General features: G+C 42.5%; 1 protein-coding gene across 3 annotated transcripts in view; it reads right to left on the bottom strand.

Moving 5' to 3' along the window:
* Nucleotides 1–25518, bottom strand: part of LAMP2 (lysosomal associated membrane protein 2) — a 58457-nt gene that overhangs the window by 12347 nt on the left and 20592 nt on the right. For 2 of the 3 annotated variants that reach the window (XM_060182993.1, XM_016191403.2), the window contains exons 3-9: nucleotides 23934–24052; nucleotides 20582–20795; nucleotides 16767–16925; nucleotides 15193–15377; nucleotides 13538–13660; nucleotides 11504–11567; nucleotides 9939–10103 (exon numbers count right to left, since the gene is read on the bottom strand). In XM_060182993.1, the coding sequence (XP_060038976.1) occupies nucleotides 9939–10103; nucleotides 11504–11567; nucleotides 13538–13660; nucleotides 15193–15377; nucleotides 16767–16925; nucleotides 20582–20795; nucleotides 23934–24052 (1029 nt within the window). Of the gene's footprint in view, nucleotides 1–2256; nucleotides 3691–9938; nucleotides 10104–11503; nucleotides 11568–13537; nucleotides 13661–15192; nucleotides 15378–16766; nucleotides 16926–20581; nucleotides 20796–23933; nucleotides 24053–25518 lie in introns of those variants that run through there. The other variant, XM_007530364.3, reaches the window with a different exon arrangement.

The raw sequence follows: 25518 nt of genomic DNA, 5'->3' as shown, positions 1-25518 counted from the left end.
GCTCCCCACCTGCAGGGGTCGCTTCACAGGTGGTGAAGCAGGTCTGTAGGTGTCTATCTTTCTCTCCCCGTCTTCCCCTCCTCTCTCCATTTCTCTCTGTCCTATCCAACAACAACGACATCAGTAACAATAACTACATCAATTTTTTTAAAAGGGCAACAAAAAGGGAATAAATATTTTATAAAAAATACCTAAGATTTTAAAAAATTCCTCATGAAAAATTCAAGAAACCTCTAACGGTCAAGAAGCATCTTGTCAGATTCCTTCCGAAAATACTCAAATGCTTATTTATTTTCACTGAAATGGAAACTGTTATTCAAAGAAGTAGCAGGAAAAGTGTAAGGATCTCAACCTGCAGATGAGACCGAGGTCCCAGAAATTAAATAGTTTGGCCACAGGCACAAGGCAAAAGTGGAAGGCTGAGGATAAGCTAGCCATCACATAGCTTAATAAGCCAGACTGCTGTGTACGTGTGTGTTGTGATACACTAAGGTGACAGGAAGCTACTGGAAAACTGCAAAGTCCAAGTATTTGGGGGTGATCTAAGATAGAAGTTACCCACAATCCTATTTTTGGTTTGGATCAATAGCTTGGTTTCAATGTCTGCAATATAAAGTTGCTATGTATAGATATTAAACAAGTCTCAACTCAGGAGTTGTGAAGTACACAAGGAAATACATGGAAACTTTTGCTATGAAATAAATACCCCAGATCACTTGTTTCCTAAGTGGCTACATATCAGATTCAGCTAGAGGGCTTGCTTGCATGCTCACTTGTTCTTACACACACACACACACACACACACACACACACACACACTCAATCTAGACCCAGCAAGTTACATCCTTTAGGAATATGAATTTTTACAGCAGGTGATCTTATTCTGTAGCTGGCTCAGTATCTAATAGAAAGATACATTTGGGACTACGATTTCTGGAGCACAGAAGAATATTTTGTTACGTTTTTGACCAGAACTCTGGGTTATGGTGGTGCTGGGAATCTCAGGCATGAGTCTTTTGTAGAACCATTATGCTGTCTCTGCAGTCCCAGAATATTTTAGAAATAATTTAGTTCTAAGCATTTTTTTTTAACCAGAGCACTGTTCAGCTCTGGCTTATGGTGGTGTGGGGGATTGAATCTGGGACTTCCGAGCCTCAGGCATGAGAGACTGCTTGCATAACCATTATGCTATTTACCCTCCACCCTTTCTAAGCATTTCTAAAGTTATTTTTTCTCCTTCGAAACAAACTCTTACTGTACAGTATACAAAATTGTGACTTTACCCAGTGGGAAAAAATGTGAGCAAGTTTCCTTAAGAAATAAAAGAATCTTTATTGTTTGTTTTAGAAGCAATATGGACAGGCAAGTATCTAAAGAGAAACACCATACATCATCTAGTGGTTTAAACATTTGAGGGGGGAAAAAACATGAAAGCATCTACATGGACCAGTTTCTTTATACAAATGCTAAAACACAAAAAACATCCAGAATCAAGTAGAATACCAGACCACCAAGGTGTAAACCCAATAAAACAAAACTACAAAAAGGAACCAAGAGCATGTGGCTGTAGGAAAAGGCTCGTGTAAATAACAGCATATAAACTGGCCCATGGAAGCTACAAAAATATTCAGTGAAGTCGGATTTTTCTATAAAACCGTGCTTTTAGAGGTATCTTAATAGGAATCTGGTATATAATCTAAATGTAAAAATGTTTAGAAACATTAACAGCATTAAGCCAGCGCATCCATTTGTGCTTTTCTTCCCCCCCCCCAAAAAAAAAGCTGCTTTGTTTTTGACTCATGAGAAATAGCTATAGCCCGTGGTGTTTTTTTCTTTCTTTTTAATAAACGTTCTTATAAGGTTTAAGAGACTCACACTAATCCACTGTTTAAATTAATTTGTAGAAATCAGGGCACTGTCTAGCCTTTTAAAAGGTAGTTCAAGCTGGCAGTGCAGTGCAGATCATCTAACTTTTTTAAGGAAGTCAGGAATCAGAATTACAGCTGTTAAGATTTCCAGACTGACTCAACAGAGAGCAGATTGAAGTGGGAGGAAATATTCCGATAGAACTTGATAGTTACAGATGTCTGCATGTGACATACATCTGTCTCTGTTAAGTGGTCGTGTGTTCAGTGAGACTGGCTCCTTCAACATCAATATTCTGAAATCCAGATATTGGCCAATCTCCTAATGAATGGGAACAGGGGGGGGGGGCTCGACACAGGAGATCTGACTTCCTGTTAACATTTAAAAAAAAATTATTTGCTCAGCCATTCCTAGACCACCACCCCCCAAAGACCTCCAAGCAGCAGCATGAGACACTTGACATGTTAACTATCAAGCTGAAATGTTTTGCCTTCACAAAGAAACATTAGGAGGTGAAGGGTTAAATGGACAGTTGCTGCATCTCCCTGGAGCACAAAGGTGAACACGAAGTCCATGCGTTAATAATGACCCTACTAAGAATGAACAATGACAGTGTGAGTTTTGATTAGCACAGGACCATTTAAATGTGGAAGCCCGGTTGGTAAGTGTTGTAGCAATCAGTGCAAGCTGGAAGCAAAGAACAACTATTTAAATGGACTAAGAGAAGACCAGGACTTTGGGGGGGGGGTGCCAAGCGTTAAGTGTAAGTGCACTTTTTTATCTAGGTTCTAGGACACACTGGCATTTCTTCTTGAAGGAAAAGAAAATTACAAGAAATAGTGGAAGTTTCAAAAGAAATGTACATTGATTTTATGGGTACAAAGGACTAATGCCCTAAAAATTGGCACTGCCTAGCAATTACCCCTAAAGCTCCTGGAAAACTGAAATGTCCCGTTGGAACAGTCTTGTGTCTTGCAAGTTAAAAGATTGAAAAAGCCAGCTTTGTTTAAAAAGGTTTAAGCGGTAAGATTTAACACCTATTCTAAAATGTAGAAAAGCTCTTGTATCTGATCATTACAGCCACATTAAATACAAGTGTATTCAAAAAGGCATTAGAAAGGCATTTATTGCTAAGAACATAATACTAGACCCCTTTCAAATCTATTAGTATATCTCTCATAGGTCAAATATGCAGCAATGTCAAAGCAGCTAAGTTAACCTGCAAACATAAATCACACAGAAATGCAAAAGGAGCAAGTACAAATCCACTGAAAAATGAATGCACTGTCTCAATATGCAACTACATTCAGGAAAAATATCTCCTTAAAAAAAAAAAAATGTGTCCCCGGCCCCAGATCGTTGATTTCTAGGCAGAATAGCTAAAGTGAAAAACATTGAAAATCCTAATTCAAGACAGTGAAACAGAACCTCTGTTTAGGTGATCTTGGACATGCTACATAGTAGATTTAAATTCCTTAATTGGGGAGATCGAAATCGCATAATTAATTTGTACTTTGAAGTTTGGGGGGAGGCGTTCATTCATTTCTTTTAGCTTCAAAAGCCCCCATGCCACACCATTTACTATCACAACTGTAGCTAAGTAAGCCTTACGTTGAACAGTACTGCATGTTGGAACTTGTACTTGCTTTATTGTTGAATAACAGATACCACGCGTGTATTAGTGTTACAGGGTCTGATATCCAGCATAACTCTTTCTTCTGCCAATTAGGTAAGCAATCACTATAACGATAATCAAGCCTGAAAGACCAGCACCAACTATAATTGGTATTAGAATGGTGTCATCATCCAGCGAACACTCCTGGGCTGTAGGTGAGAAAAAGTGTGTGACAAATAATGAGTATAATCCCCCCAAAAAAGTTTAAAAGTAAAAAAAGAAGAAAAAAATGTTGGTTCAAAAGTCAAAAATGTTCCTCTTATAAGACCAACTTTACATCATTAAGACAGTTTTCTTTTAATTATGAAACCACAGAAACCTATGGGTTATTCCTATGGGAACTAAGATCCTAAAACTTAATGGTCCCTTCATCTATTTATGTGTGCTTATTCATTTTGATAAACAGATATACAGGCTCCCCTTGTTAGCCAAAGGTAGAATATTTCTACTTAGTATGATTTGGTAGTATGATTTTAAAGTAGTGGTCTGGGAGGTGGTGCAGTGGATAAAGCATTAGACTCTCAAGCATGAGGTCCTGAGTTCAATCCTTGGCAGCACATGTACCAGAGTGGTGTCTGGTTCTTTCTCTCCTATCTTTCTCATTAATGAATAAAATCTTTTAAAAAATATATATATATATATATTTATAAATATATATATTTATTTATTTGGTGGGGAGCTGGGTGGTGGTGTACTTAGTTGAGAGCACATTACCATGCATATAAGGACCCAGGTTCAAGCCCCAGTCCCCACCTGCAGGGGGGACACTTCAAGAATGGTGAAGCAGTGTTGCATGTATTTCTATTTCTCTCTCCCTTTCTTGGTTTCTCTATCTTTATCCAATAAATGAATAAACAATATATACATACTTTAAAGTGTATTTATTTATTTATTTATTTATTTTTAATATTTATTTTATTTATTTATTCCCTTTTGTTACCCTTGTTGTTTTGTTGTTGTAATTATTATTGTTGTTGTCATTGTTTGATAGGACAGAGAGAAATGGAGAGAGGAGGGGAAGACAGAGAGGAGGAGAGAAAGATAGACACCTGCAGACCTGCTTCACCGCCTGTGAAGCGACTCCCCTGTAGGTGGGGAGCCGGGATTCGAACTGGGATCCTTATGCCGGTCCTTGTGCTTTGCGCCACCTGCGCTTAACCCGCTGCGCTACAGCCCGACTCCCAAGTGTATTTATTTTATGAGAAAGAGACAAAGACCAGTGTGGTGTTCCAGCACATGTGGTGCCAGGGAATGAACCCAGGGCTTCGTGTGTACAAGTCTTACATTCTACTACTCACTGTGTCACCTCCCTTTCTCCCACCTCCACTTGCTGGTAGGTTATTGTGGTGTCTGGGAATACTGAATTCATTTTGTCCATGGCCAGAGAGGTGGCTGAGCAGTAAAGCACATACTTTTTACATATGTGAGGTCCTAAATTTAATCCTTGGTGATGCATGAAAATTAGACAGACACAAAGCAAATGGAACTTTTTTTTTTGGATCCTCCAGGGTTATCACTGGGGCTCAGTGCCAGAACTATGAATCCACTGCTCCTGGAGGCTACTTTTCCCATTTTGTTGCCCTTGTTGTTATAGCTGTTGTTGTTGGATAGGACAGACTGAAATGGAGAGAGGAGCGGAAGGCAGAGAGGAGGAGAGAAAGATAGACACCTGCAGACCTGCTTCACCAGCTTGTGAAGTGACCCCCCCTGCAGGTGGGGAGCCAGGGGCTCAAACTGGGATCCTTACGCCAGTCCTTGCACTTTGCGCCATGTGTGCTTAACCTGCTGTGCTACCACCGCCTAGCCCCCACAAATGGAACATCTTAAGTGATGAGCTAGTGCTCTGGGGTGTGTATGTGTGTCTACTCTTGCAATAAAAATTGTTCCTATGTAAATTAATGGTGACAGCGCATGCACAAATAATCTACCAAATAATATCAACTAGGGATGTTCGACTTCCAGATATGGAGAGAAACCAGCATGTTCCTTTACAACTGCAGCAACTCCTGTGGTTTCGTATTGCATGGAACATGTCCATATACACGTATGTGTTTGGTTCTATTTCAAATGCTTTCCAAACTAGGACTTGATTAGAAATGAAGAGGGCTAATCTAGCCCATTTCTACAAAGTTGGATGAGTCTTTCAGTGCTTTAGTGGATGTCTTTTTGGAAAACTGGGGTTGGATCAGGAAGGTTTAATTGTGGAGATTAGAATGTGCAGGATGATTCTGGAATCCTTTAGAGCTGGGGTGAGTGGGTTTTTTAAATATGACCCAAGATTTAAAGATGGCATTCAAACTTTTTTTTTTTTTTTTTTTAAACCAGAGCACTGCTCAGAGCTCTGGCTTATGGTGATGCTGGGTTTTGAACCTGAGACTTTGGAGCCTCAGGCTTGAGTCTCTTTGTATAACCATTGTGCTACTATACCTCTCCCCACCATTTAAGCATTTTAAAAGGCTGGGGGTGGCCAAACAAAAACTGTGAAACATGGGAATGATATAAAATTCCAATTTCCATCAGTCAATAGATTTATCTGTATGCAACCAGCTTTTTATTTTTTTAACTGTCTATGGCTATATTTGAGCTTAAAAAAAGTTGTGACATAGGGGCCGGGTGGTGGCACACCTGGTTGAGTGCACGTTATAGTGTGCAAGGAGCCGGGTTAGAGCCCCCGGACCCCACCTGCAGGGGGACAGCTTCACAAGTGGTCTCCTCTATCTCCCCCTTCCTCTCAATTTCTGGCTGGCTCTATCAAATAAATAAAAATTTAAAAAAAATTTTTTTCAAGTTGTGACATAGAGCATATGGCCCCCAGGTCTAAGATACTTTCATAACCTTTACATATATATTTAAAAAAAAAAAAGGTGTGGTCTAGGACGTGGTAGCTCTCAAACATGAGGTCCTGAGTTTGATCCTTGGCAACGCGCGTGCCCGAATGATGTCTCATTGTTCTCTTCTTCTCTTTTCCTCCTATCTCTCTCATTAATTAAAAAAAATTAAAATAAAGTATTTTAGAAAGTCTGGGGTGGGGGAGACAGTACAATGGTTCTGCAAAAGACTTTCAACTCTGAGGCTCCAAAGTCTCAGATTCAATTTCCCACACCACTGTAAACCAGAGCTGAGCAGTGCTCTGCTTTAAATAATTCTGGGAGCACTGATGTCAGGTATACAATTTTACAATTGCAGTGGCTGTGAGAAATCAAGACACTGGGACCTCTTGCTAATTTTTAGTGTGCCTTAACTACACTCAGCAATCTGGGCAGAATTAGCTACCCACAAGGGGTATTTTTTTTTTCTATTTCTAGAAAGTAGTCTGACTCAAGCAAGATCTCATCAGCACTCTTTCTACCTAACTCCAAGTCCATTTCCTCCTCATATATGATCAAGTGTTACCAGTGCACTGTATTTATAGTTACCCAGAGTCAAATACCCAGCTCCAGAAATAGATTGTGTAATCATTATCAGTATGAACTATATAATCCTTAGAGTCTTTCTTTCTTTCTTCCTTCCTTCCTTCATTTCTTTTTTAATGTACCTAAAAGCCAGTTTCAAGATACACAAACTGCATAGCTCATCTTGAAGACAGCTAATTAGATAAACAGGTTTGAGCTGTTATTAACCCTGCAGATGGTTTTAAATAACCCTGCAGATGGTTTTAAAAATCTGAACATATAAGGAGTATAACGTAGGCAAGCTAGAGGAAGACTCCAAAATCCCAGAGCTGAGCAGTGCTCTGACCTCTCTCTGTGTGTCTTACTTTAACTCTTTCTCTGTGTATCTCTCATTAAAATGAAAAAAAATATATATATATATATATTTTTTTTAAAAAAACTATTCTAGGGATTGGGCAGTGGTACACCCAATTGAGTGCATATATTACCACGCACACAAAGGCCTGGGTTCAAGGCCCCATTTACTCACTACCTGCAGAGGGGTAGCTTCATTAATGGTGAAACAGTGCTGCAAATCTCTCTCTCTTCCTTTTCAGCTTCTCTCTAGCCTATGTCAACTAAAAATAAATAAAATAAAAAGGGAAAATGCAGGTACCAAGTCCTAAGAATGATAGAGCAGTTAAAAAAAAAAAAAAAAAAAAACTATTCTAAGGGGCCAGGCGGTGGCGCAACTGGTTAAGTACACACACTAGTGTGCAAGGTCCCGGGTTCACGTCCCTGATTCCCACCTGCGGGGGGAAAGCTTCATGAGTGGTGAAGCAGGGCTGCAAGGTATCTCTGTCTCTGTTGATCTCTACCTCTCCTTCCCCTCAATTTATCTCTGTCTCTATCCAATAATAAATAAAGTTAAAAAAAAGAAAGAAAAAAATATTCTAAAGCATCTCAGTAATTTACATGAAAAAACAAAACTAACTAAACATAATAAGGAAATTGTTTAATATTTTAAAGGTAGATCCATCTCTCTGGTCATAAGAATGCCAGACTGAACTCCTGAGACTGGTTTATTCTGGTCTAACCAAGTCAGATTCAGTACTCGCCTCATCACACAAGCAGTTAAATGGCTCACACAACAAATTCCCTTTTAAACACACCTTATACCATTCAAAATCATACAATGTGAAAATTTTTTTTAAAAAATTAATTCAGATAGCACTCAGCAGAGCTGTGAGCCACGTGTCCGCCCCCAATTTTAAGTTCTCACGGTAAAAGGACAAGTGAAGTAAGCCCAATTGTTTCTTTCATGTTCATGCAAACACACTATACAACGGGCCTTTCAAAATCAGCTTAAAAAGACAAAGAAAGGGGGCCAGGTGGTGGAACACCTGGTTGATCGCACATGTTACAGTGCACAAGGAGTCAGGTTCAAGTCCCTGGTCCCCACCTGCAGGGGGAAAGCTTCATGAGTGGTGAAGCAGTGCTGCAGGTGTCTGTCCCTCTTTCTCTATACCCCCCCATCCCTCTTGATTTCTGGCTGTCTCTATCCAATAAATAAAGATAATAACCAAAAAAAAGGACAAAGAAAAAGGATCCCAGTTTGAGTCCCCAGCTCCCCACGTACAGGGGAGTCATTTCACAAGTGGTGAAGCAGGTGTCTATATTTCTCTCCCTCTCTCTGCCTTCCCCTCCTCTCTCCATTTCTCTCTGTCCTATCCAACAATGATGACATCAACAACAACAATAACTACAACAACAATAAAAAAAAAGAAAGAAAGAGAAAGAAAAAGACAAAAACACCATAACCTGGAGTAGATTTTGAAAAAAATCATTCACCCTGGGGAGATGGCATAAGACATACAAAAGGACTTTCATTCCTGAGACACCAAAGGGTCCAGGTTCAACCCCCTAGCACCACCACAAACCAGAGCTGAGAAGTGCTCTGATAAAATTTTAATAAACAAATACATAAATAAAATAAACCACCCTCAGTCACACTGGCACACGCTTTTAAAATTCTCCAGATTGTTTGGAGCTGGCTGAAAGCATAGTACTTTAAGCCTCTGCTACCATAACTTCTGGTCTTAGCGACATAAAACCCAACTCTGCTCTGATTCTGAAAAATGCTCCGGGTGGATGTGCAGTGCATACACTGAGCCCCAGCAGTAACTCTGGAGGCAAAAAAGGAAAAAAAAAAAGGAAAGAAAAAAAATGAAAAAAAAAATGAAAGAAATAGGGAGGAGGAAATGGAGGAGAGGAAGAAAAATCACCCGAGCACCCAATTTTCACATTCTTTCTACATATCCTGCCTAATCTTCACCGAATAGTAACAGGGACAAAACCTGGCTATTCAGGATGGGCTTTAGGAATGGAACTGAAAATGTGGCATCCTGAATGTACACAGATGAGGCAGAGTCTATACAAGAGGTAAAAGGACAATAGTGAAAAGAAACTGGTTTGAGAAATTACCTCCTCCCTTGGCCCTCCCCCCAACATTGGTCATGGGTCTTTTTAATAAGGTCTGAGATGTTTCCCTTTTTGAAAAAAAAAAATGCTCCAGGTGGGGAGACATGCGAACCCCCTCTTCTTCCCCCCTAGGAAAAAAGGGCAGATACAGGACGCTCCCCCCGCTCCCAACAGTCATTGTCATCACCCCACCCCACCCAAAAAAAGTAAAGTGAGGGGCAGGGGGTGTCTATACCTGAAGGCCAGCTCATCGAGACCATCTGCTGGGTTTTCCCCCTTTTGAGAACCTTCATTGCCAAGTTTTCAGATCATAAAGCAATCTACTTGGACTTAAATGGCCAGCCAAGCCAAATAGTCACGCAACGTGCGCAGCCATGGGAACCCTACGACAGAGCTCAGAGGGTGATTTCATATTTCTGGCTCACCACCGTTTTGATTTCCAGGATTTGACTTGAATGAGACCAGGCCCCTTTCCTCTCGCCCACCCCCATTAGTCAATGTTAAGGGAGCAACGGTTAAGCTCATACCACTGGCTTGGGCCTTACCTGTGGAATACTTTCCGCCCGCCACATTGAAAGGCTGCACCCTTAGACTAAAGGTGTTGATGTGAAAGGTTTCAGACACTTGAACAGTCTGCTCCTTGTTGCACATGTAGGAGCTTCCTATGGGTGCGTCCCAGTAGCTCAGATTGTTATTTGCGGTGCTGAAAACTTTAAAAGAAAAATGTTAAGTGACTTCTAGCCTCCCCTCCCCCGCCACTCAGGGTTGTCATAGCTTCATCACTCCCAACAGCCATTTTTCTTCTTTCTTACTTTTTTTTTAAAAAGATAATTTTATTTTGTTTATGTATATATTTATTTGTTTTTGGATAGACAGAAATTGAGAGGGGATGGGAGGAAGGGGATTAAGAGAGAAAGAGAGACATCAGAGAGAGAAACCTACAGCACTGCTTTACCATTTGGGAAGCTTCCCACCTAGCAGGTGAAGACTGGCGGGGTGGGGCCTAAACCCAGGTTCTTGTGTATGGTAGCATATGTTCACTAATGAGTGTGCTACTGTCTGACTCTCCCCATTTTTCTTTTGATGGAGGGTGGGACAGAGAAAGGAGGAGAGAAGGGAAGCTTGGTAGAGTACATGTACACTCTATCAAGTATGCCACCAGATGGTCCTTATAACATCTTATTTTCTCAACAGAAAAAAAAACAGGACCGTTCTCAGGACTTTTCAGTGACCTATGGGAGCTTGCAGTATAGGTTCGACCAATAAGAAACAACTCTTATGATGCCAAGTCTTCTTATAGCTGTTCCATAGTCTAAACTTCAGTCATATTTTTTCTTCGTTTGTTTGTTTGTTTTTTAAATTTATTTCTTTATTGGGGAATTAATGTTTTACATTCAACAGTAAATACAATAGTTTGTACATGCATAACATTCCCCAGTTTCAGTCATATCTTTAACTGTCACCCACCATACCTTTTCTTTTAGTTTTTACTTTTTTTGCTTCAGATAGAGACAGAGCAGCGGAAAGGCAGAGAGAATGTAAGAGACCGCAGCACTGACGCTTCCTTCAATGTGGTGAGGGCCAGGCTTGAACCTGTGTCACGCACATGGCAAGGCAGCACACTATCCAACAGAGCTATTTTGCCAGTCCCTCCCACCATACTTTTAAAATAAGGGATACTGGGGGGCAGGCGGTAGTGCAGCAAGTTAAGCACACGTGGTGAGAAGCACAAGGATCCTGGTTCGAGCCCCTGGCTCCCCACCTGCATGGGGGGGGTCACTTCACAAGTGGTGAAGCAGGTCTGCAGGTATCTAATCTTTCCCTCCCTTTCTCTGTCTTCCCCTCCTCTCTCCATTTCACTCTGTCCTATCCAACAACAATGACAGCAGTAACAATGACGATAACAACAATGAGAAACAACAAGGGCAACAAAAGGGGGAAAATAAATACCAACCAGCTTGAACACTTAATTCTAAGCTACTGGTTTTCAAGTTGTGGTCAAATATAATTTCCACATAGGATCTCCTGCTCCATCAGACAATACAATTAGGGTTTCAATTCCTTCAGTGTGACCCTCACTCTTCTTCCAGGGGCCAAGTGCTTTGCTTACCAGAACCGTTAGCCAAATTCATGCTGGCATTCACTTCCTTCAGGTAGAACCGGTTGTCGTTTTTCTGTTTGAAAGAGTTTCCAGTTAGCTCATCATCATTATCAAGAGTGTCTATGGGTATACTTAACACACACGGAAGACAAGTGATTTAATGCTACTACTCAGAAAATGAAACCCCAGAGCAGCCCAGAGCCAGGAGAAGAAAATACGATTAAGTGTAAACGCAAATGAGACAGGCACCCTATGCTTCAACTGGTTTGAAACCTCTGGTTTCAATAGTTGGGGGCCACTGAGGTAATCATGTGGTCGTTAGACTCCTGACAATTTATGACCTCTATCTGATTCCTCCTGTCACTTCCTGAATCTGTACCACCTCTGACTCAGATGGCGACAGCCTCTTAACTGGGCTCCCCGCCACTCAAAAGTCTCTCTAGGTCCTGTCTTTCCTCCACTGCTATCATCGTGCTTTTGAAAAATTTCAACCAGCACATTGTGCGGCTCGAGCTTATGGTGGTGCTGGGGATTGAACCTGGAACTTCAGAGACTCGGGCAGGAAAGTTTGTTGTGAAATCACTGTGTTATCTCCAATCCCATGCCTGACTCTGTCCCATTATTATCTTGCTGAAACCTTCCTGTGAGGGTCTTTTCAGTGATTACTATGGACAAGGTAGGGTGGAGGAGACAGTGTAATGGTTATGCAAAGAGACTCCAAAGTCCCAGGCTGAATCTCCACATTACCATAAGTCAGAACTGAACAGTGCTCTAGTTAAAAAATGATAATGAGGGGGGAGTCAGGCGGTAGAGCAGCGGGTTAAGTACACGTGGCACAAAGCGCAAGGATCAGCGTGAGGATCCCAGTTCGAGCCCCCGGCTCCCCACCTGCAGGGGTGTCGCTTCACAGGCGGTGAAGCAGGTCTGCAGGTTTCTTTCTCTCCCCCTGTCTTCCCCTCCTCTCTCCATTTCTCTCTGTCCTATCCAACAACAAGGACATTAATAACAACAATAGTAACTACAACAATAAAAAAACAACAAAAGGGAATACATACATATAAAAAATTTTTAAATGATGATGGGGGGCCAGGGGGTGGTACACCTGGTTATGAGCATATGTTACAATGTGGAAGAACCTGGGTTCAAGCCACCAGTCCCCACCTGCAGGGGGAAAGCTTCATGAGTGGTGAAGCAAGTCTGCAGGTGTCTGTCTCCCTCCTTCTTCCCCTCAATTTCTGACTGTCTCTACCCATAAACAAACATAATAATAGGGGCAGGGTAGATAATATAATGATTATGCAAGCAAAGAGACTCTCATCCCTGAGGTCCCATGTTTAATCCCCCACACCACCTTAAGCCAGAGCTGATTAGTACTCTGGTTAAAAAAATATATATGCATAATAATAAAAATTAAAATAATAGTAAATTATGTGCAAGGTTAACACATCCAAATGTTTCAGGGTACTATCCCAACTAACCATAACTGGTTTCTGCCCATATCTTGCTTATAACTGGCCAGGAAAGTTAAGATGTGTCATCTCCTAGCAGCCTGGGAGATGACACAGGAGATAAAACATTGGACTTTAGTACGAGGTCCTGAATTTGATTCTGAGCATTACAAATGCCAGAGTGATGCGTGCTTCTCTGCCTCTCTCATTAATTAATAAACAAGAATCCATCCCAGAGACCACGGAGTAGACCCTGCAGGTTAGCAGGGATCAGTGGACTACAATCAAACTCAAATGTGTTGAAATGGAAAATAAAACCAAGTATATCTCAGGGGCCACAGCATAATGCACCTAGTTGAGCACACATGTTCCTGTGCACAAAGACCAGGGTTCAAACCCCTGGTCCCCACCTGCGGGTGTGTGTGTGTACTTCATAAGCAGTGTAGCACATGTCTCTCTCTTCTCTTCTCTATCTCGCCCTTCCCTCTCAGTTTCTGTCTTTCAACTATAAACAAATTAATAAATAACCCACACACACACCCCTATTTATAGACTTCCAGAATAAGCCTAATGTTAAGACGACGTGGTTACTCACCAAAGCAAAAACAAAGTCAAGATACTGGATGCTACTACTATTCAGTCTCAGCAGAGCACTCTGCGGCTGGCAGCTGCCAGAGAAATCAGTTGTGTTGGGGTTGATGTTAATAATGGAAACAACCTGCAGAGAAAGAGATGAGGTGGAGAAGTACAGATTAACCATCAGAGGCTAGAATCAAACCTCCTACTCTAAGTTGATTAACTTCAGCCAAAGAATTAGAAACTTAACTTTGAAAAAAAAAAAGAAAAAGAAAAGAAACTTAACTTTGTCTTGCTTTTGAGCAAAGTTGGCATGGGCCCTTGAGCTATGACTCAGATGGAAGGAAGTATGATGTACACTTCTTCTGTAACAAGCCAAGTGAAAACACAGATTTATGGAGACTGAGAGCCAGCTGTCTCTCTTGTTCAACAGGGTTCTGGAGATTGGGATCTGCTGCCTGGCATGCCCTCTGCAGCCTCAGTGGAGCATTGCACCTGGAAGTGCCCAGGTGCACTGGAGTCTATCAATCTAAAAGCATCATCAAATAAAAACTTAAAAGGGGGGGGGGGGAGTCCGGCAATAGCACAGCGGATTAAGCGCACATGGCGCAAAGCACACGGACGGTGTAGGGACTCCGGTTCGAGCCCCCGGCTCTCCATCTGCAGGGGGGGGGTCACTTCACAGGTAGTAAAGCAGGTCTGCAGATGTCTATTTTTCTCTCTCCCTCTCTGTCCATCTCTCTCCCCATCTCTGTCCTATCCAACAACAACAATAAAAAAAAAAGCTGTGGGCAGGGGAGATAGCTTAATAGTTCTTTCAAAAGACTCTCATGCCTGAGGCTCCAAGATCCTAAGTTCATTAACCAGCACCACAATAAGCCAAAGCTGAGTAGTGCTCTGATTTAAAAAAAAAATTAATAGCCCACTGTTCTCATCAATTGGCCTCCAACGAAGTTGAGACAAAGGCACGAGAATTCTCCTTTTTAAATGACTAAACTAAGGACCAGCTGGTTGAATTCTGACTTTCGGGTCTGATAGAACCATTAGAACGTGAATCAGTGAATCACGTGCATTAACTCACAACTGGACTGGAACAATAGAAAGGTTGGGGAGTACATCTTTCACACCTCCCTATGTGGATAAGAGCCACTGCATCCACCACCAAGCAAACAGTCCTTTTTTAAAAAATTATTTGTCTGTTTTTATTTTGTATATATAGAGAGAATAATTGAGAGGGAAGGAGGAGATAGAGGGAGGGAGGGAGGAAGCGAGGAAGGGTGTGAGGGAGGGAGGGGGGCAACTGCAGCATTGCTTCATCACTTGTAAAGTCGTCCCCCATCTTCCTACCCTGCATGTGGGGACCAAACAGTTTAGAAAGCCAGGCTTCCTGCTGGCCAAGACAACCCTGTGAGGATGACATTAACTCTTTGTGGGCCTAACTGCTCCAAAGCAATAAAAACTCAATGAGTCAACATTAACCATCCACTGATAAGAGGATCATTCTGGCAACACTCCTCTTGGGCTAAGAGAAGCCACATGGTATTTTTGAAAGGTATAATGGAGAAAAGCCAGGGGTGTGGCACACGTTTCAAACATAGGAAATCCTGGTCCAATCCCATCACTGCATGCTCCCTCCAAAAAAAAAAAAAATACAAGGGATACAGACAAGTCTACCTTATCTTGAGTGATGTTCAGCTGCAGCCCCATAGTGGCCAGAAGGCAAGTGCCATTGCCATTAGTCACCACATAGTGGCCCACTTCTGGCTTCTTTGGGGTGGGTGTAGTCGGAGCTGGTGTGGCGGTGGTGGGAACGATGGGTGCCACAGTGGTTGACGCTTTATCCTCCGCACACACAAACTCTAAAGCAAAGGTACAAGGTGAGTGAAAGTGGGCTTCCTATTCTCCCATCCAAGTACTAACCAGGCCCAACCCTGCTTAGCTTCCGAGATCAGGCGTGTTCGGGGTGGATGGCCGTAGACGGGCTTCCTATTCTGAAGGCCAGAGAAGAGTATCGCTCACAAGAGGAGGTCAAGGGCTAGGGAAACAGCATGATGGTTCTGCAAGAAGACTTTACCTGCCTGACACTACAGGTGTTTCTCTTTCTCTCTCTATCCTGTAACTAAATAAAGAAAATAAATAAAGAAAAGAAAGAAAAGAAAGTTTAGGTGGTTACCCAAAACTATCAAATAAATTATTTCGGGAGTCGGGCAGTGGCCCAGCAAGTTAAGCGCACGTGTTGCAAAGCACAAGGACCAGCGTTAAGGATCCCGGTTTCAGCCTCCGGCTCCCCACCTGCAGGGGAGTCGCTTCACTGGCGCTGAAGCAGGTCTGCAGGTGTCTGTCTTTCTCTCCCCCTCTGTCTCCCCTCCTCCATTTCTCTCTGTCCTATCCACCAACAACATCAATAACCACAACAATGTTAAACAACAAGGGCAACAAAAGGGAAAATAAATAAATATTTTTTAAAAAAGAAAAGAAAAGAAATTATTTCAGGGGCCAGGTGGTGGCACATCTGGTTAAACACACATTACAGTGTGCAAGGACCTGGGTTCAAGTCCCTGCCCCCCCCGCAGGTGGTGAAGCAGGGCTGCAGGTGTCTCTCTTTCTTTTCACATTTCTGTCCCCTCCCCTCTCAATGTCTCTCTCTAGTCAATAATAAATATTTTTAAAATAAAATACTTAAAAAGAAAATTATTTTACCTCCCTAGTGATTTATAAAAAAAAAAAGTTACAAAATAAAAAAATATCTTCTGGAGAAGAACAGAGAGGTGTAGTTTCTCATCTCAGATCTTACCTTATGAAAAAGAACTGATGCTTGAGCTATTTGAAGGTTTGTTCAAAGATCAGATTTTATGGGTTGAAAATATAAGCAAGCAGAGGGTTATCGAAAGACCCATCTACAGCAAAGACATCATCAGCTTTAAACTGCAAGCTCCACAGTCAATTCTCAACCTTTTGATTATGATCAAGTGTAAACCTACAAGCTCCACAAGCACAAGAATAAAACTGTACAATCGAGTGCAAGCTATGAATCAATCTTAATGTCAACTGAGACACCGTCAGATCCACAGTCTAGATTAAAGTCAGGGTCAGACATAGGGACACAGTCCACCTGCAGCCCGGCTTCACTGCTCATGAAGCTTCCTCCTTGTAGGTGGAAAGCAGGGGCTTGAACCCTGGCCCTTGTGCACTCAACCAGGTGTCACTGCCTGGCTCCTGCAACCTAGACTTTTGAAAGAAGTGCTTACCTTTTGTGCTCACTGTGCCATTTTCAACAAAAGCTTGTACATGGACATCCCAATAGTTATGGACCACATTCTTCTCATCAACAGGTAACAAACTGCTGCATCTAAAGATGTTATTCAATGGAACTGTATATCCAACAGGGTAGTAAACAGTTTGAACTCCTAGAAAATAAGACCAACAACAGCTAAAGTTTCAAAGCAGGCAGGAGAAAAATGCTCACGCATCCCTTAGAATGCCCATACCAGGAGCCGGGTGGTGGCGCAGCAGGCTAAGCGCACATAGACCCATCAGGCTCTCGGTTTGAGCCCCTGGCTCCCCACCTGCAGGGGGATCACTTCACAGGCGGTGAAGCAGGTCTGCAGGTGTCTATCTTTCTCTTCTCCTCTCTGTCTTCCTCTCCTCTCTCCATTTCCCTCTGTCCTATTCAGCAACAATGACAGCAATAACAACAACAACGACGACGATGATAAACAACAAGGGCAACAAAAAGGGAAAAATGAATAGTTTTTTTTTTTTTTATAAAAAAAAAGAATGAAAAAAAGACATGGCACATTTGGGAAATGGTGTGCAACTATGGCAGAAACCCAGGAGAGAAGAAGCCACAAGGGGACTGGAAGGCAAGTAGTCACCTCTGAGGAGTAATTTCTATGAATCAGCAGGACTAAATGAGACAGATAGATGGGTTACATGAAAATGTACAGGAAATCCTTGTGTGTGTGCTCCTATCCCAGAACAAGCTACAGGAATTAAAATGAGCTTTGGGTACCTTTTACTGAATAGAAAGAACTTTCCGTTTTGGGATGGTGAAACAGCTCACTTGGATAGTGTGTCCCAGGCTTAAATTAAGCCCACCTCCCACTGCCATGAAGGAAGCTTTAGTGTATGTGTCTCTCTTTCCTTCTCAAAAAAAAAGAAAAGAAAAAAGAAAAACGGGGTTAGGTGGTAGCATGCCTGGTTGAGTGTACACATTATCATTCACAAGGACCTGGGTTCAACATCACAGCCCCCACCTCTGGGGCAGGGGGGGACTTCAAGAGTGGTGAAACAGTATTGCAAGTCTATCTCCCCCTTTCCTCTCAATGTCTCTACCCAAAATTAAAAAAAAAAAAATTAAAGCAAAACAGACCCCCATTTCATGGAATCTTCAGATCGTGAATGCAAAAAGTTTCAGGTATTCTGTCTAGTTTTTCCTATGACTGCCTATATTTTATTAGAAGATGATGATTATTGGTATACCCAAATGGCTTGGTTTGCACTGGAGAAACAGCAAGGAAGGGAGCTATTCAAGGCCACTTATATGGGCGACCACACCGGGGAGCCCATTCATGCTTCCTGGGCACCCCCTACTGGCCAAAACTTTATGAAATAAATTGGTGAACTAGATAAGAATGTCTCTCCCCTCAGCACACACCCTCCTACAAAAATATGGCTGTTTTTTTTCCACTCCTGACATCAGTAAAAAGATAATAAAAGGGCTGGGGCCATAGGACAGTGGTTCTGGCAAAAAGTCTTTCATGCCTGAGGCTCCAATGCCCCAGGTTCAATCCTGGGCACCCGCATTGTATCAGAGTTGAGCAACGCTCTAGGAAAAAAAAAAAAGGGGGGGGCAGCAGTGAAGCACCCAGCTAAACCTACATAGTATTACCAAAAGCAAGGAGCAGGTGTGAACCGACCCCCACCACCTGCGGGGGGGAAGGGGGTGCTTCACAAGTGGTGAAGTGAAGCAGGTCTGCAGATGTCTATCTTTCCTTCTCTCTATCTCCCCCTTTCCTCTCAATTTCTCTCTGTCCTATCTAATAAAAACAATTAGAAAGGGAAAAAATGGCTTCCAGGAGCAGTGAATTTGTAGTTCCAGCACTGAGCCCTAGTGATAACCCTGGCGGTAATAATAATAATAATAACAACAACAACTTTAAACAATAAAATAAGAGGATGGGGTGGTGGCACACCCAGTTGAGCACACAAGGATTCAGGTTTGAGTCCCCATCCCCCATCTGCAGGGGGAAGCTTAATGAGCAGATCTGCAGCTGTCTCCCTATATCTCTCCCACTCACTCTCAATTCCTCTATCAAGTAAAACAGAAAAAAAAAAAAAAAAGGAAAGGGAGACGGGTGGTGGTACACCTGGTTGAGCACATGTTACAATGTGCAAGGACCCAGATTTGAGCCCGTTGGTCCCGCCTGCAAGGGGAAAGTTTTGCAAGAGATGAAGCAATGTTGCAGGTGTCTCTCTTTTTTGGTTTTTTTGTTTGTTTGTTTGTTTAATCATCTTTGTTTATTGGGTAAAGACAACCAGAAATCAAGATGGTTGGGGAGATAGAGAGGGAGAAGAGGGACACCTGCAACACTGCTTCACCACTCACAAAGCTTTCCCCAGGCAGGTGGGGACCAGGGGGCTTGAACTCAGGTCCTGCACACTATAACATGTGTGCTGAACCAGGTGCGCCACCACCCAGCCTCTCTCTCTCCCTCCCCCTTCCTTTAAATTTCTGGCTGTCTTTATGCAATAAATAAATAAAGATAATTGGGACCGGGCGGCGCAAAGACCGGAATAAAGATCCCAGTTCAAGCCCTGGTTCCCCACCTGTGTGTGTGTGTGGGGGGGGGGGGGTTGCTTCACAAGCAGTGAAGCAGGTCTGCAGGTGTCTTTCTTTCTCTCCCTCTCCATTTTTCTCTGTCCTATCTAACAATGACAACAATAACTGCAGCAATAATAATAGCAAGGATAAACAACAAGGGCAACAAAAGGGAAAAATAGCCTCCAGGAGCAGTGGATTCTTGACTCAGGCATGGAGCCTAGCAATATACCCCTGGAGGCAAAAAATAATAATAATAATTTTTTTAAATAAAGATAATAAAAGAAGTACAGCAAACCCTAACAAAAGGACTTTTTCAAAGTTAACCCAATTACCAGTTGATGATAACATTACCAGTTGATGATAACATTAACTATCGATTGTCTTTTGGAACCCTAAGACAGCAGGAACCTCACATCTCCACTATAGAGCCTCTACTTCCCCCAGTCCCGGAACCCTTGTTATTTTTATTGTTGTAATAATTATTATTACTGATGTCATTGTTGTTGTTGTTAGGCCAGTCCTTGTGCTTTATGCCAATACAATTTTTTAAAAGATTTTATTTATTTATGAGAAAGACAGGAGGAGAGAGAAAGAACCCGACATCACTCTGGCACATATGCTGCCAGGGATCGAACTCAGGACCTAATGCTTCAGAGTCCTTCAGAGTGCACTGTGCCACCTCCCAGACCACACCAATAAAAATGTTTAAAGTAATTTAATATCATGCAGCCTGATCCCTTTTAGCTATAAAAAGGCCATCATATATATTTCCCAGGATTGCTATTATGGATTAAATGAGATGTTGCTGACTACAGACTTCTGGTTCTGCCACCTGTTACAGTGTAAAGCATTCACAAACAGGCAGGACTGAGGAGAGAGCATAATGGTTCTGCAAAAAAGATCTTCATGCCTGAGGCTCTGAGGTCCCAAGGTTCAGTCCCCAGCAACACCATAAACCAGAGCTTAGTAGTGCTTTGGTATTAAAAAAAAAAAAATAGAAGAAAAAGGAGGAGGTGATGGGGGAGGAAGAGAAGTGGTAGGAGAAAAGAGGGAGGGGAAGAGGAAAAAGAAAAATCAGATGAAGAGGAGGAAAAGGAAGGTTAGTACACAAGACACAGCATTTCCATTCTAGCTAGGAAGACAGACCTACATGGATACGATTGATTTATTTTGACTATTTTCTTTTTGTGGAATCAAGAGCAAAAGAACACAACACAAATCCCATCTTCTTAAGCTTACCTTTGTCTTTTGCATTGGGAAACGTGGAGTTTTCTGTTGTGTTGTAGGAAATTAAGATACCATCGATCAAATAGTTAGAAGAGTCTTTGGTGAAATTCACAGTCCAAGAAAAGCCAGGTACAAACTGCACCTCAATTACGGACCTGTTATGGTCATCCTTGCAAACGCTTCCAGCATATGTTGGGCTGCCATGCTCAAAAATGGTGACATTTTTCTAAAAGAAAAAGAAAATTGAGGGTGACAAGCAACTGAGTAGTAGCGGGCATTTGGGCAGTGGTTACCACCACCATCTGCATCACACACACTCACCATGACCGAGCCTCTGCCTGGCCTGCATAACTGTACCAGCTACACATTAGTCCTCTGAGGCAGATTCCTGGATGTTTAAAAAGTCCAAGGAGGGAGTCAGGCAGTAGCGTAGCGGGTCAAGCGCATGTGACGCAAAGCACAAGAAGATCCCAGTTCAAGTCCCCGGCTCCTCACCTGCAGGGGGATTTGCTTCACAGGCGGTGAAGCAGATCTGCAGGTGTCTCTCTTTCTCCCCCCTTCTCTGTCTTCCCCTCCTCTCTCCAATTCTCTCTGTCCTATCCAACAACGACGACATCAATAATAACAATAACTACGACAACAATGAAAAACAAGGGCAACAAAAAGGGAAAATAAATTTTAAAAAGTCCAAGGAAAACTGATCCCCACCTTGGTTCCTGGTTTGAGAAAACAGGGAGAACCATAACCCAGAGACAAAAGGCAGGGTTGGCTGGTGGAGCACCTGACTGTGCACGCACGTTTCTATGCGCTAGGACCCGGGTTCAAGGCCCTATCCCTACTTGCAGGGGAGATGCTTCAGAAGTGGTGAAGAAGTGCTGCGTGCGTGCGTGCGTGTGTGTGTGTGTGTGTGTGTGTGTGTGTGTGTGTGTGTCTGTCCCCTCCTCTGTATCTTCCCTCGTCGCTCGCCAACAAATTAAAAAAAAAAAAAAACTACAGGGAGGGGAGGGGATCGGGCGGTAGTACAGCAGGTTAAGCACACGTGGCATGAAGCCAAGGATCAGTGTAAGATTCCTGGTTCAAGCCCCCGGCTCCCCACCTGCGGGCTTCACAAGTGGAGAAGTGTAGGTGTTTTTCTCTCCCCGTCTTCCCCTCCTCTCTCCATTTCTCTCTATCCTATCTAACAATAACGACATCACCAGTAACAACAATAATAGCCACAGCAACGATAAAACAAGGGCAACAAAAGGGGGGGGGGATGGCCTCCAGGAGCAGTGGATTCGTGAGGTAGGCACCAAGCCCCAGCAATAACCCTGGAGACAAAAAAAAAAAAAAAAAGAAGAAGGGAGTCGGGTGGTATCACAGCTGGTTAAGCGCACGTGGAGCAAAGCGCAAGGACCCGTGTAAGGATCCTGATTCAAGCCCCCGGCTCCCCACCTGCAGGGGAGTCACTTCACAGGCGGTGAAGCAGGTCTGCAGGTGTCTGTCTTTCTCTCCCTGTCTTCCCCTCCTCTCTCTCAATAAAAACAACAAAGGCAACAAAAAGGAAATAAAGAAAAGAAAAACACACTGGGGTTGTTTTGAAAAAAATATTTTTTTAAAAAATTAATGAGCTCGGTATCTTCAAAACTGTGTTTTAAAGTTATGTATTCCCTTTTGTTGCCCTTGTTGTTTTACTGTTGTAGTTATTATTGATGTTGTCATTCTTGGATAGGACAGAGAGAAATGGAGAGAGATGGGGAAGACAGAGAGGGGGAGAGAAAGATAGACATCTGTAGACCTGCTTCACCACCTGTGAAGCGACTCCCCTGCAGGTGGGGAGCCGGAGCCAGGGTCTCGAACCAGGATCCTTACGCCGGTTCTTGTGCTTTGGACCATGTGTGCTTAGCCTGCTGTGCTACTGCAGACTCCCCAAAACTATATTTTAGGGAAGGGGAGATATTATAATAGTTCTGCAAAGAGACTCTCATGCCTGAATATCCAAGGCCCAGGTTTAATTCCCTGCATCACCATAAGCCTGAGTTAAGCAGTGCTTTGGTTCAAGAAGGGAAAAAAAGATGTTGGGGAGGGGGGACGTGAGTACACGGGGGACTTGGTAAAGTGGCTCAGTGATTAAGAGTGTGAGGACCTGGGGCATTGTATTACAATGCAAAAATAAGCAGAATATCATAAATGGTAGAGCGGGGGTCGGGCGGCAGTGCACCGGTTAAGCACATGTAGTACAAAGAATATGGGACCTGAGTAAGGATCCCGGTTCGAGAACCTGGGGCCCCATGATCGCTTCACAAGCAGTGAAGCAGGTCTGCAGGTGTCTGTCTGTCTGTCTGTCTCTCTCTCTCTCTCTCTCTCTCCCTCCCTCTCAATTTCTCTCAGTCCTATCCAATAAAAAAGAAAAAAATGGCCTCCAGGAGAGGATTCGTAGTGCCAGCACCAAGCCCTGGCAATAACCCCTGGAGGCAATCAATCAATCAATCAATCAATGGTGGGGCGCTATTTTGGTCTGTCTCATTTAAAAAAAAAAGTTGGAGGAGGAGTGGCACAGTGGATAAAGCATTAGACTCTCAAGTATGAGGTCCCAAGTTCAATACCAGGTATCACATGTTCCAGAGTGTTCTCCTTCCTTCACTCATTAATAAACATATCTTTAAAAAAATTAAATTACCAAAGAATTTCTTTTTTTTCCCTCCAGGGTTATTACTGGGGCTGAGTGCTGGCACTACAAATTCACTGTTCCTGGTGGTCATTTTTTAGGACAGAAAGAAACTGCGAGGGGAGGGGAAGATCGACACTTGCAGACCTGCATCACCACTTGTGAAGCGAACCCTCTGCAGGGAGGAGCTAGGGACTTGAACCAGGATCCCTGCACCTGGTCCGTACACTTCGTACTATGTGCACTTAACCTGGTGAGCCATGTCTCACCAGCCCCCAGCAACTTTGTTGTTGTTTTTTTGTTGTTGTTTTACCAGAGCACTGCTCAAACTTTGGCCTCTCTGGTGGTATGGGAAACTGAACCTGGGACTTTAGAACCTCAGGTCTCTGAGTCTTTTTCATAACCATTATGCTATCACCCCCACCCTCTTACAGAATTTGCACTAACTTAGTAATCACAAAGAATCTTATTTGTGTGGTTCAGAAAGTGGTGCAGTGGATAAAGTATTGGACTCTCAAGCATGAGGTCCTGAGTTTGATTCCCGGCAGCACATGTACCAGAATGATGACTGGTTCTTTCTCTCTCTCCTTCTAGTGCTCTCATCAATAAATATTTTTTTAAATGTTTAAAAACAAAAAATAAATCTTTGTATAAGTGTACAGAAAGACTAAACAAGAACATAATTGAAACTTAAAGCAAAAGGTAAAAGAGACTTACGTATTCTTTGTTTGTGGTCTCATAGGTTACTGTGAAATTCATCTGCCATTTTGCATAAAGGCAAGTAGCATTTTCTGAATCTGTCAGATTAACTTCCAATGCATAAGATGGAACTGCACCTAGAAGAGGAAATTTTTTTTAATCCTACTATAAAACAATGTGAAGAAAAAACAAGTTCTAGCCATCAGAAAAGCTCAACCAATTCTGAAGTGCAACAGCCTCTATTCTTCTGCTTGGTGTATCGGTTATTGGTTGTTGTTTTTTATTGTGTGTTTAGGGGAATCCTAATGATAAAGTTAGCATTATTCCTTCCCAAAAGAAATGGTTACTGGGGCTAAGAAGATAGCAAAATGGTTCTGCAAAAGACTTCCATGCTAGGTGGAGGATAGATGCATCATTACTTGTGAAGCATCCCCCCTGCAGGTGGAGAGCAGGTCCTTGAGCTTAGTACTGTGTGTGCTTAACTGGGTGTGCAGTCGCCTTCTCCCCTAGTAAAATATTTAAAAAATAGTTGTGGTATATATACACAATGGAATACTACTCAGCTATGGAAAATGGTGATTTCACCTTCTTCACCCCACTGTGGATGGAGCTTGAAGAAATCATGTTAGTCAGAAACAGAAGGATGAATATGGGATGATCTCACTCATAGACTGAAGTCGAGAAACAAGGTTAGAAGGGAAAACACACACATTCACAATAAATAAATAAATAAATAAATAAATAAATAAATAAATAAGAGGGGAAACACAAGTAGAACCTGAACTGGAGCTGGTGGGTGTATTGCACCAAAGTAAAAAAAAAAAAAAAACTCTGGGGTGGGTGGAGGGGGAGAGTACTGGTCCTGGAACAGGATGGCAGAGGACCTAGTGGGGGTTGTAGTGTTGTGTGGAAAACTGAGAAATGTTATGCATGTACAAACTATTGTATTTACTGTCGACTGTAAAACATTAACCCCTGAATAAAGAAATTGAAAAAAAAAAAAAAAGGAAAAGGAAAAACACTAAGCAGCACTTGGACTGGAGTTGGTGCACTGCACCAAAGTAAAAGACTGGTGGGGGGGAATGGTTCAGGTCCTGGAACATGATGGCAGGAGAACCCAGTGAAGGTTGTTGTTGAACTATTATGTGGAAAACTGGGAAAGATTACACATGCACAAACTACTGTATTTTACTGTCAACTCTAAACCATGAATCCCCTAATAAGAGAAAAATTTTTTTAAATGTTACTCAATGTGGGTTCATAGGTAGTAACAGTGGTGGTGTTTGCCTTTTGCCTTTTTAAAAATTATCTTTATTTACTTATTGGACAGACCGTCAGAAATTGAGAGAGAAGGGGGAGATAGACGGAAAGAGACAGAGACACAACGGTAGCATTGCTTCACCACTCGCAAAGCTTTCCCCCTGCAGGGTCCTTGTGCATTGTAACATGTGCGCTCCACCAGGTGCACCACCACTGCCCCCCCCTTTAAGGTGAAGTTGATAGAACCCAGAGCCTCGCATATGCACACCTTTAGTTAGCTCTCTAGCTAACTAAGATTTTGTTTGTTTAAGAGACCCCAAAGCACTGCTCCACTCCCCATAGT

The sequence above is a fragment of the Erinaceus europaeus genome, chromosome X (genome assembly GCF_950295315.1).
Source record: "Erinaceus europaeus chromosome X, mEriEur2.1, whole genome shotgun sequence".
Taxonomy (NCBI): Eukaryota; Metazoa; Chordata; class Mammalia; order Eulipotyphla; family Erinaceidae; genus Erinaceus; species Erinaceus europaeus.
The sequence above is the reverse complement of the archived record's forward strand: the minus strand, read 5'-3'. Positions and strand labels throughout refer to the sequence as shown.